Raw genomic sequence first — 13,709 nt, forward strand, 5'->3', positions numbered from 1 at the left:
ATGGCAGACATCTTTTAATTATTTGAGTCTTAGAAACCTGACTTGAGGGGAAGGTTTCTGAATTCTTTCTTAATGTAAAGTTCAACCTCATATTTTAAATGTAAATTCTCAAATAAGTCTAAGGACTTTATTCTAACTTAGGGAAAAAAGAGTGTTCATCCTCTTATTTCCCATTCAACTTGGAATGGGGGTAAAATATATCCTTTCTTTCGGGATTTAATATTTTTCTCCATCTGGTCACCCTCCGTAGTATAGGCTTAGCCTCTGCACTTAGGGTCATAAGCCCAGATAGGGTTTTAAGTGTATTTCCAAAGGAGTGCAAGTGTACGCCTCCTAGCATTTTGGTTTATAGCCGATATTTTGAACCTTTTCTTTTGATCACGAAGGCCATGTTGAATGGGCACTGATTGCCTGTGTTAAATTTTAACTATTCCTATTCTAGTGTAAATCAGATTGTCGAGGAAAAGCTCTTTTTTATTACGAAATTGTGCCTTGGAGAGCCTCCTTCAGTATTAATTGAATGGAGCAATGGTACTCTTTTAAATATTGTAACTTTGGAGCTACAAATTCAATTCTACAAGTTATTGTGTACCTGAACTTTGTTATTCCTTGTTATTTGAGCCAACAAGCTCCTGACCTTTTGTTATTTACAAAGTTACAAAACCTGAAAAAGGAAATCGGAAAGAAATAAAATTTTCCAATTTTACTCTTTTAAATTACGCTTTGATTATTTCTCCGTCCACCAATTCAAATCATGGTAACAAGTATTATTATTATTATTATTATTATTATTATTATTATTATTATTATTATTATTATTATTATTATTATTATTCCGGGGTTACCCGTGGAACGCAGAGGTGAAAGAAGGTGCAGGGGTGAATGGGTCTAACTACAAAGTCAAGAGAAATATAAAACTCAAACTGAAGGTTATATTTTCTTAAATAACAAAATTTTCATAACAATAAAATGTCAGCTACACTGACGAATACTAGACAAGACAAGAAATCCAAAATTTAGTGACTGTTTTTTTTAAAACTGGGGTTCAAGCCCCTCACTTTACAATTCTTGACCTCCTAACTCAAATTTACCAAAAGCACAATTTTACACAAGGTCAGAAATCCCTCAATACATGGAGCGCTTGCTCCCAACTCACTATATCAAGCCTCCCAGAGGCACTTTTACAACACCAGAAAAGAGCTGACGTGCTCTCAGTTTTCCAAGCCTATTCAAGGCAATATCAGAAAATTACCTTCACTCGCCACCAAGGCACAACTTACAAAATTTGAAACAGGGGTATCTAGTACCCAACCTATTGGGCTTTAGCGGAAAAGAACAGATTAAGTAAATGGCCCGAAACACAAATTGAATGCAGGCGTATACTTGCACTCCTAGATATGAATTCTTAAAACCTAAAGGACACTAGGCCGATGAAACAGGGGTTATTCCCAAACTATGGAGGTGACTCGTGTAAGAATAAATTAAGACATTACGGAAAGGAAGAAAACCAGTTACAAAGCGTAGTCACCTCAAACCAATATGAAGAGGAGCTCGAGAGGGTACATCACTCTCTACCCCCGATTTACAGTTAAAGATTTTATGAAGTTATTGCATAAGCCGGCCGAAGTTTACATTTTCAGAAAAGTAGGTTACATAGTTAAAATTCCGGACATCTCCCTCGGGTTAAACTGCAGAGCTAGCAAGAAATAAAGATGTTAAGTGGCCATTACCTTGTCGGTGTACTACTGCCTGATGAAAGAGGCGCCTCCCGCCTCCTGCTTGACACACACACTAGGTTAGATGACGATCAATTGTCCAAGAGACGAGGAAATCCGCAGTTTATAAACCCTCGAGGAAAGTTCGAGACCTTTCACGAATAAACCAGCCACACCCTCTCAATTCATTGGTCAGTTTGAAAGGTTACACTCCAAATCGAAGAAGAAGGCTGTGATAGGTTGAAAATTAATTACAGAAATTTGGGATTGGCTGGATTCAAAACTGGTGCAAAGAAAAGATAAATATTGCCAACCCAAAAATAAATGAACATCAATTAGTAAAAAAAACCTTATGAATACAAAACTTCTTCAAACCAAAGGTTCTTCCACTTCGCACCAGGGTGCATGATCATAGTTTTTCAGCAGTGACATATATGGAAGAATGTCCAAACTTCTTGATGAAGGGCAAACAAAGCAAGTAGAAATTCACACAGTACAGGAAACTTCACAATAACAAAATTACATCAAATTTCTGTGGTGAAATCTTCTGAGTAAAGTTCTAACTTGTTGTAATATTGGTTTCACATTTGGTAGATAGAGGAGTTCTTTTAGGCGCTCATTTTGAACGCGCGGCGTAGAGATGTACCTCCCGGTACAATTATTATTATTATTATTATTATTATTATTATTATTATTATTATTATTATTATTATTATTATTAATATGGTCCCTTTCGGAACACACGAAGGTTTATTTATGATTTCGTTTGAGGAGGATCCAGGATGCTTTCATCTGTTCACTAAAGATCTCCTTTCTTTCTCCATCCACTTGGTACCCGCTCTTTTTGGTACTTCATTCTCTGGAGTAACTTCCCACTTGTCAATTTTCTTTCTATATATATTTCGATTCAAAATTTCTTCAGGTTGAATTTGTGCTTTCTTCTTGTACGCTTTTGTTTGTTGTGTCCAAGGGAAAATCTTCACTTTATCAACTCTTTCGAGAATTTGGTCGCTTAGTCAGATTTCTGGAAGCCTCTTAACATGTCCATAAAATGTTCCTGAGGTCTAACGTAATATTATATAATGTTTCTGTGGATTTCAGGGATTGGAGGTGGTACTCTTCTTCCATGTGTCTTGGTCCTAAAATTTTATTATTATTATTATTATTATTATTATTATTATTATTATTATTATTATTATTATTATTATTCATGGTTTATGTAAGGTACCTAAAGCTGAGTTTATCTATCTAACTTTAACTTAATCAGATGGGTACCTGCACACGTCCGTCTTTGATGGCTGCGTTGATGGCAAGAGCCAGGCGGATCCTACCAAGCCTGTCCGAATAGAGAATGCGCGCCTGTGAGCCGACAACCAGCTTATGGAGTCCTGCTTCACGAATCCATCGTAGATTGTCTCTGTATTGGGCAGCCACTACTGCTTCCACACCCTCTGAAACAAGAGAAGAATCATCTAATTTATGTATTGCTGTAGTGATGGTGTTGGTTATTTAAGGCGAATTACAACGAGAAAATGATCACCTTAACATAATCACTCGACTGAGTGACCCAGACTGTAGAAACGCTGGCCTTCTGGCATTATGCACACACCCGAAGCAAACTTGACATTATACCAGTACACCAAGCGTGGCATTTTGGAAGGGTTAAGTGTATCCATTTTCACATTTCAATAGGTTATTAGATGTGATGTTACTGTTTATCTTGGCACGTAAGATACAATCCATTCCTTGGTAAGTGTGGTCTATAGCCTTGTTAGTCCCATATTTTCCCTGGATTTTTAATTGTTCATGGTGTATAGTGAGTAATTTCAAGTAAATGTATGCCTTTACTGGCGAGACATGGTCTTTTCGATACACTATGTGTTCTGCTGTGGGCCAGAAAAAAATGGTTACTTTCATTGACCTGTCTCATTCTCATCCTCATCCTTGACTCTGTCAATATGAAAGTGGTATGAGCAATTTTCGCAATGTCATTTCTAATTTAAACCAGTCCCTGTAACAAATGGGGTCGCTCATAGTGTAGTTTGGTGTGTGCATTTCAGTGAGTTTGACAGACTGATAGTGATGGGTAATACCATGGGATGGATTGATGTAGAAAGCAGTGGGAAACTACACCACTCCCCATTTCCCTTGTACAACCCTTCAGTGACGGCTAAGCCACCTATGACAGCTGATTGTGGAACCGTTGGGCATCCAACCAGCCTTCGGGCTGAGTATATAAAGAACAAACAAACAAACAAACAAACAAACAAACAAACAAACAAACAAACAAACAAACAAACAAACAAACAAACAAGTCTTGCAACTCGTTTTATTTGTCGATATTACTACTCAGCGATAACAATTAGATCAATTCGATCTGCAGTAGTAGACCTACGAAATGAAGTAATACAGTATTACATCTTGTAGTTTATATGTTCTTATTCATTATTGTAATTTATATAAACATTGAAATCTGGATGTCTTTGATACAGATAATAATAACTGTACCAGGGGTAGAACTTTCCCGGCTATTTAAACTGCGAGCCTTCCCTACGGCCATCTGTGCTAAAGGACTTGAACTTGTAAACTCCCAAAGAATGTCGTCTTCTACGGTTAGATGGCTCTACCATCGATTTGCTAGCGTACTCTGACGGAATGTAAACAACCTACTAGATAGAGTAATATTTATTTAGGGAGTTGGTAAACCTATTTCTGAGGATTGTTTTTTTAATGTACCTCTATTGTAATTTACCTGTTATAAGCTTGTTAATATGTTCTCTAGCCAATCAAACCCGGGGGTATGTATGGGAATTCAGCCTATCAGCAAAGGGTAGTTCAAATTTAATCTGGAAGCTTCCCCTTCGGAACTATAAAAGCAGGGCACTTTAGGGTCGTCTTGTCTGAATTGCTCCAGTGCTTGGGAGAGCAACTTGACGGAGGCCTAGGAGGTAGGGGCATGGCCTGATTGAAGAACATCCAGGAATACAAGGTAATGGCTGAATTTACCTAAACATGTGATAACGCCTGCGGGTGGTTTGAGGGAAAGGTTTCAGCCGTTATTTTAATGTAATTTTATAATATGGTGGTTTAAATGAAGGATTTTCGACGAAGTCTGAGGACTCTAGTTCTATTCCCTACTGGAATATACGTAATGTAAGGGAAACGTGAGTAGTGACCCTCTGTCGTCTCCCATTCAGCCTTTCAATTGGGTTACACATTTTCAACCTCTACATTTTGGAAATCATGTCTCGAAATTAAATGTTCCTCCGTTACTCACCATTTTTAGTTCGGGATTACCCTCTGTAGCATTGGGCCACCTTTCCTTTTGTTAATGGCCGGTTAGGTGCAAACATATTTTTACCCTTAAGGCCGTGTAGTATGGGTAATTATGCCCCTGTTAATTCTGTATTATTCATAGGATAATTATTTCATCGTGGTAGTTCCCTTTGAGAACAGTGACTTATATTATTGTTGAGTAATCATAAGCCCAACATAGGGCAACCGTGTATGAAAATTTTGAAGTGGGGTCACCCGATGGGTTGCCTAGTGTAATTTTAAGTGTGTCATAAGAAACTGATTGCCTCTTCGATGCTAGACGTTTGTATATTGGAGCTCAGACTCCCGTGAATTGTACCTGCTCGGAGCAAATCTTGCTCTTCCAAAATATTCTACCTGCCAGGAGCAATAATTCGCTTCTCTATGTAATTTAGCGACTAGGTATTTATCTCTAGTTTTTGTACCTGATTTAGGACTTGTAAGTCCAAGATATTATTAGAGCTGATGAGCCCTTTGTTAACCTTGCTATTGCTCCATGTTATTCTATTAGATGATCCATTTCTCAATTTTTAGAAAGGAAAGATATACAATTTCCAAATTTGTTATGTTAAATGCTGCTCTAAGTAATCCCTTGTCCAGCCATTCAATCCAGGCGCTTCCTATTCCTCTGTGAATCCCGTAAATTCAATAATAATAATAATAATAATAATAATAATAATAATAATAATAATAATAATAATAATAATAATAATAATAATAATAATAATAATTTTCCATTATTCCGTGTCTGCTTTAAGAGCAGCTACAGCGCTGGAACTTTGGACTGAAAAGTTTTCATTAATGAGTCATTAAAACTGCTGACACGGGGGTCTCTCAGTCACGCACTTTCAAGTTCCAACCGACTTCATCGAGCTTCGAACCTAAAACGTCGGTATAGAAACAAAATTTAATTTAGTTATTCCTCGAACACTTACATTGCCAAAAATATCAATCAAGCCCTTTAGACAGTGCTAAAAAAATAAGATAACATAATTAGTAACTAGTATATACAGCCTATGCTTTCATCCTCCTACATAAGGCTGACGACAGGAAAGGAATCCGGCCATAAAATGAGGCTAAGTCCCAGATGTGCGGCACAGTTCTCATCCGTGACCCCACCAGGTTGTGTGAAAAGCTGCGAAAGAAGAATAAGAATATACAGCCAATTATTTAATTGAATACAGGTGAATTAGGCCGGCGAAGAGTTCTAATTATTGATGGAATAGAGGTGATTTAAGATGGATATTGAAGATTTTAGAATGCGGAATCCCAGTTAATGATGTTTAAATTCCATACAGCAAAGCGTTTCCTTGCGAACAACGGGCCTAGTGTGTAAATACTGTAGCTCCCACTCGCTCCCAACATGCGCCCTATGACTTCAATGAATTCAAAGTTGTCCATCATCAATCAAATCAATCACTACTAATCTGCATCTCCAGGTGGCAGATTTCCTATCCGTTGTTTTCCTAGCCTTTTCTTAAATTATTGCAAAGTAATAGGAAAAATATTGAACATCTCCCTTGGTAAGTCATTCCAATCCCTAACTCCCCTTCCTATAAACGAGTATTTACCCCAATTTGTCCTCTTGAATTACCACTTTATCTTCATATTGCGATCTTTCCTACTTTCAAAGACATCACTCAAACTTATTAGTCTACTAATGTCATTCCGCGCCATCTCTCCACTGACAGCTCGGAACATACCACATAGTCGAGGAGCTCGTCTCCTTTCTCCCTTCACAGACCATTTAACATTACAACATTTTTTTACGCTACTGAATTGTTGGAAATCACCCAGAATCACTTGTAATACTATGGTGGACTTGTATTTCTTCTCTTCACTCACTTCGCGAGCTTGTTGCGCATGGGTCTCAGATTTTACAGTCTAATCGAGAAGGAAGGCCTTCTTGTTACCAAGTTTAAAGACAATCATGTCCCACGGTCAGTTGCATGGCCGTAGACTTTTTTATGCACTGTATACTGTACCCAATTTTCACAGTGAGACGAACATAGACAATAATACTGTGGAATGTCTTCAGTTCCGTAGACCTCCTTCTTCTTGTACCATATCCTACCGGCTGTCATCACGGCGATCTGATTCTTGTTCTCAGCAACTCGGAAAAGAGTGTGGGGGGGGGGTACTGAGTCCATATCATTCTCGAATATTCCATGGCCAAGATATTCTCCTTCTTCCCTTACTTCTCCTTCCTTCAGTTTTACCTTGTAAGATGAGCTGAAGGAGTCTATATACATCATTTCGAATGATCTGACCAATGTACTCCCATTTCTTCTTTTTGATGTTGTGCATGACCTCCGGCTCTTTGTTCAGGAGTTGGGCATACTTCAGTGTTATGTACCTGTCAATCCATGACGTGCGTTATAATAAAAGGATCCTAAGACGTGAGCTAATGTTTCAATCTCACCGCATCATTCGCAGTGTCTTCTGTCTGTGGGTCTGCCTGGAACAGCTCATGTGAGTTCAACATTTGTTGTCTTCTCTAGGAAATTTCTCTAAATATTCGGTATAAGTGAACTCAAGCTGTTTTCTTAGGCATCGGTTACAAGGATCGAATATTCGATAGAATATTTAACACTTTTCCTTTTCTGGAAATTACACCAATTTTACATTTCTGTCTCCTGAAGGATCTCCTGCTTTTTCACTTGATATAGAAATGCCCTTATGTATGAAAACTGGAGATACTGTCGGGAAGATTATCAGTAGGGAGTGTTGAAACGTACTGGTCAAATACTGGTTACAGACAACTAGTTTTCTACCTCATATTTCTACCTGTAATGAGAGAGAGATGTTCTTCTGTACAATGCCTTCATATCCTCTCGCATTAATTCTTCTTGCTTATTCTTATGTCGTGCTCTCTGAGAGAGTTGTCGATCTAAGTACTGCACTATGTTCTATCAGCTTCTGTCTTTAGCCAACATCCATGCTTCTACTCTACAGTGAAGAGCAGAGGGCATCAAACATCTCAACACTCTGATCTTGCAGTTAAGGTGTACAAACAACTTTCAGCCTGATATAGACCTGTCTAACGTCATCAATTCGAATTCTAATCTGTTTCAATATGCGCACTATGCATGATGCTGGGGAAAGCTTTCGCAATACTACTTGGTTCACTTGTTTTGCTGTTGTATTTTAGTTTTCTCCACGTATTTCAACGATATGGGCCAATAATTTATGCAAAACTATTTTACAGTTTTCTGCCACAAATCATTGATTATCCATCCACTGACTACATTTTCTACTTCCATGTCAATGAAGACTTTTCTGAAAAATCGATACCGAACATGCATTAGGCCCTAAATAATTAGACGGACGCCTTTCTGAATATTGAACTCCTTTGAAAACAAGATTCATACCTACTCATAGCGCGAATTCTTATGAGCTGAGCTGAGTGGCTGAGACGGTAGAAGCACTGCTCTCCTGACCCCAAGTTGGCGAGCTCGATCCCGCCTCAGTTAAGTGGTAATACGTCAGTCTCGTGTCAGTAGATTTACCACCGCTTAAGACTGCTCCTGAGAGACAAACTTCCAGCACATCGGCGTCTCCAAAACCCGTGAGTTAGTGGAAAGTTAAAACATTAACATTACAGTACAGATTGATTTTCATAAATGCTTGCGGCTTTTATAACATCGTTAACATACGTAGTACAGTCATTAAGTTCTGAGACTGACCGCATGATGCCGTTATGGTGCATTATAGGGCATAGGTGGCCCCGTGGTATGGTACCATGTCAGTTAGTCTCTCGTCCCTGCAAGAGACAGTTGAGTGAATGCACTGGAAGCAGACGTACGGGCGTTGTTGTGACGGTGATTTGAATGCGCCCGTCCAACCTTGACAAGTTACAGTTTGAACAACGTGTAAACATCAATTTCTGCTAGAAATTAGGCAAAACCGCTGCTGAAACGTTTGAAATGATGCAGCAGGTTTACGGTGAGGACGCATTGAGTCGCAGTGTTGAGTTTTGGTGGCACCGACGTTTTGTGCAAGGACGGGACAGTTTGGAAAATGATGTGCGTACTGGTCCGCCACGAACAGTTCGAACGGAACGCAAGATCCCAGAAGTTGCAACGTTGGTGCGTCCTAACCGCTCCCAATCGTAAGACGATCTCGCAGCAGCAATAGGAATCAGCCATGGTACTTCTCACAAAATTCAGACGGATGACCTCAACATGTCTCGTGTTACCCAGCACAGTGTGCCACGAATCCTGTCGCAAGACCAACGTGATGATCACATGACAATTTGTGGTGACCTCATCAGTAGTGCTAACGATGATCCGACGTTTCTCAACCGGACAATAACTGGAGACGAAACATGGCGTTTCCTTTCAGCGGTGCTTCCAGCATCTATACCAACGTTGGTAAAAATGCATAACGGCCAACGGCGACTATTTAGAGGATGGATGTGCTCCTGTATATGTGTACGTCATGTAATGCGGCATCGTTTGCAACATGCAGAGTCGTATGTGTGCCTATCCTCCAGGCGTCAAGTCTCAGAACTTAACGACTGTACTACGTATAACATTATTTATTCCCTGAAGAATGTAGAAATTATTTTATGCCGCTGTCATCATGCTACTAGAATTTAAGATTCCTAGGAGTTCTCCGTCGAACACTTTATCATTAGCCTATAAAAACACTTACAAATCATCGCTGAACCATAATTTAAATACTGTAAGGGCTTCTCTTAATCCGATAATTATGTAACCGATATCTCTTCTTAGTCTTGTCTTGTCAATGTTGGCCTTCGACCGCTATTAATTTTGTCAGGCAGTGCTGATAACTCATGTTTGCCAATGCATGGTTGAGTACTTCTGACATTAATTCACGTCCACATAATCTCAGTATGACAGAGTAATATCATGAACTAATATCAGAGTTTAGAAGTAACTGAGTGAAAGAAATCAGATTACTTGTAACGAATGCATGTTTAGTAATTTTTACTTGTACTCGTTACTTTTTGCAAAGGCTACTTATAGGCCTAATTTACTACATGAAATAAAATATTAATCGTTACAATCTATTAATTGATATACCCGGAAATGGAATCGGGGAAGAAGTAGTGAAGAGATAACTCTTTTTTTTTTGAAGTTCTAGTACAGCAGAAGCAGTAACTTCACCAATCCTGGATGATGTACGTATTTACCTCTCCAGTACTTCTAAATACGGCATGCTCATCCCAAAGATTTTCTTAAAATTAAGCACAGATATTGCTTCAAGTGCTCCTGTAGAGTGTCTTTTCTGTAAGTGCAAAGATGTACTTTCCCCCGAGGAGGACATCCAAATAACTCTAAAACTGCTTAATAGATCATAAAATTTCAATCAACATTTCAAAGGAATTCTATAAAAATTCACTTTACATATAACTAACTGGTAATACAAATCTAAGGCAAACATTCAACAAAATATCCGAGCAACGTCGGGTACTACAGCTAGTATTCTGATAAATGTGATTTTCATCCTTAGTAATGTGATTGCATGCAGCTATGTGTGGTTACAACCTCTCATGCCAGAGAGTATACACTTCATCTGATCACGGAAGAATATTCTTCCCTGATTGATACTCTTTGATTCTCTTACCTTTCCCCAGGTTCCAGATATATTCAACAGATGACAGAGCATTTCTAATAACTTAGATGCTGCTAGGAGAAAAAAGTCTACGTGCAAACAGACCCGATCATGACATAAGCCTTAGTCATTACCTGGGAACGCCAATCGAAGGTTAATCTTAAAAAAGTTCTCTGCCCGGCAAGAAATGCTCCTCCGAGGTGAACGATGAGCTCACAAGACCTCCCCCCCATGGCACTACAGCCCTTGAAGGGCCTTGGCCTACAAAGCGACCGCTGCTCAGCCCGAAGGCCTGCAGATTACGAGGTGTCGTGTGGTCAGCACGACGAATCCTCTCGGCCGTTATTCTTGGCTTTCTAGACCAGGGCAGTTATATCACCGTCAGATAGCTCCTCAATTCTAACCACGTAGGCTGAGTGGACCTCGAACCAGCTCTCAGGTCCAGGTAAAAATCCCTGACCTGGCCGGGAATCGAACCCGGTACCTCCGGGTAAGAGGCAGGCACGCTACCCCTACACCACGGAGCCGACTAGTTTACAAGACAGCCGTTCTATATAGATGATCGACGATTATTAAAAATACCATTGCCTTCTAGAACACAATACCAAGATTTACATCAACAACTGCAGGATAAAAAGCGAGTATTTGGTTAGATGTTAACCAAACAGATGGCATGATGACGTTAGAATGGATGAATTCTGACTACGAAATGCGGCATACCATGACGTGCTTCTTATTAAATGTTCATAAAACCAGTGAAAAAGGCTGGCAAAGAAATATGACTACTACAGGCATATCAAGACGAGTTACCCGACTTATTTATAACGAATGCTGCGGGGCAGCACGGGTCCTCGTATAATAATAATAATAATAATAATAATAATAATAATAATAATAATAATAATAATAATGGCGTCTTCCTCTGGAAACGCCTGGTGCAGGTATTTCGAGTTGATGCCAATACGCGACGTACATTTCTGTGAGGATACCCTCCCCCCTCCCACTACCTATTATGAATTCTGATGTTGAAAACTGCACAGTTACCCGTCTCCAACTCAGACCGGCCTGAAATCAAACCCAGAACCCCTTGGACTAGAGGCCAGCACGCTAATCATTGTCAGTGCAGTTTCAGAGAGCTTTGCCCCTTACAGGCCCTATGAAGAACGAAGGACTACGTAAGTTAAACAGAAAGTCTAAAGTTGTGAGATGCCGTGAGGCGATAGTGTTTGATAAATGTACGTTTAAGAATGTTTCGAGGCGCCCTGTGTTCTGTAAATAGTGGATTTTTTTGGAAGCGTGATCGGACATACGAGGACTGTTCAAAAATAACCGGGCGAGTTGGACGTGCGGTTAGAGGCGCGCAGCTGTGAGCTTGTATCCGGGAGATAGTGGGTTCGAATCCCACTGTCGGAAGCCCTGAAGCTGGTTTTCCGTGGTTTCCCACTTTCACACCAGGCTGTACGTTAAATATGACCACGGCCGCTTCCTCCCAACTCCTAGGCCTTTCGTATCCCATCGTCGCCATAAGACCTATCTTTGTCGGTGCGACGTAAAGCCAATAGCAAAAAAAAAGTTCGCAAATAACTGAACTTTGAAAACATCACTCATACACCTTCCAACTGCGACATGACGCTCATGTCTAACCATATTTCTAAACATTGGGATGGCTACGCATAAATGAACGAAGGAATTTTCACCTAATGACACTTGTTTACCAAGTGCTCTCGACGAACACTCCTACTTACCTCTCTTCTAATTTTCGTTTCCTTTCCTCATTCTACGAAATTAGTACCCGTTCTGGCTCCCTACTTGAAATTCCACTAAGTGGAACGAATTCCTACAATCATTTCTCTCTAGTTACTGCATCGAGACTCTGGAATACACTCCCAATGGACATTCGGCACCTTACTTCCTCTCATAAATTAAAATCTGCTGGCCGAAAGTTTTTCCTGGGAACATAAAACTGAGTTGTGTGAATCATTGTGTGTTTGTTGTGTGAATGGGTTTTCTTCATTTATTATTATTATTATTATTATTATTATTATTATTATTATTATTATTATTATTATTATTATTATTTGTATTAGTATTAGTATTGTCACACTAATTGCCGTACTGATATGTAGGCCTAACTTAGTCTTAGAATTATTTGTCCGTAGTATTATGTCCTTTTAGAATTTCTATGTCTTACTTTAATGATTGTTTACATTTGTAAATTTTACTATTTATAGTGGTTAAGTGTAAGAGAGGGCCGTGAGCCCTAACTTCGCCACAAATGCAAGTCAGGAATAAATAAATAAATAAATAAATAAATAAATAAATTGCGAAATCCGGCAAATGGCGCTGTATAGTGTATCCTTAAGTAACCAGCCATTTACCGCACGTTTCTATAATAATTAATCACTCACTAGCTGTTGGTTTGCTGCTGTGTAGAGTATTACTTGAGATTGTCGAGCTGTCAACATTACGATCTGCATATCAACAGCACGCCTGGTGGCCATGATCAGTAAAGCGTTAAGTCTGACACCGTGGATAGCCAGTTCGAGTCTTGTTGGTAGCAAAACTTTTCACCATCAGAACGTTGTCCGGCAGGGTAGGGTAAGTGGTGGTATATTTCTAATCAGTAGATTGCGTGCCAAAAGCCTGGGTTCAGTTCCAAACTTATCCGCAGTATTCATGTGGAGGTAGGGCATATGCCGCTGTTGGAGATGATTCGTCCGTCAGGTGGGGACGCTAAGGCTCGAGCAGACCCCTTTGTGTTATTCGACACAAGTAGACTATGTGCCGGTACCGGATTTCATCCTCTCCCTACATCATTATCATGATCCCATGCCCGGGCGTTCAGGTCCGCCATGGGTGTCAAATAAAAAGACCTGCACTAGGCGAGCCGAGCATGTCCTCGGACACTAAAAGCCATACGATACATAAATTAATAACACTCTTTCCGACTCATTGGCTGAATGGTCAGCGTTCAGGCCTTAGGTTCAGAGGGTCCCGGGTTCGATTCCCCGCCGGGTCGGAGATTTTAATCGCGTCTGATTAATACTTCTGGCCCGGGGACTGGGTGTTTGTGTCTGTACCAATACTTTCCTCTTCATA

General features: G+C 39.8%; 1 protein-coding gene across 1 annotated transcript in view; it reads right to left on the minus strand.

Annotated features, from left to right (window-relative positions):
• Positions 1 to 13,709, minus strand: part of LOC136871883 (urocanate hydratase) — a 252,569-nt gene that overhangs the window by 46,498 nt on the left and 192,362 nt on the right. Inside the window, exon 11 of the mRNA XM_067145541.2 lies at positions 2,991 to 3,166. Coding sequence (XP_067001642.2) covers positions 2,991 to 3,166 — 176 coding nt within the window. The remainder of the gene's footprint in view (positions 1 to 2,990; positions 3,167 to 13,709) is intronic.

The sequence above is a fragment of the Anabrus simplex genome, chromosome 4 (genome assembly GCF_040414725.1).
Source record: "Anabrus simplex isolate iqAnaSimp1 chromosome 4, ASM4041472v1, whole genome shotgun sequence".
NCBI lineage: Eukaryota > Metazoa > Arthropoda > Insecta > Orthoptera > Tettigoniidae > Anabrus > Anabrus simplex.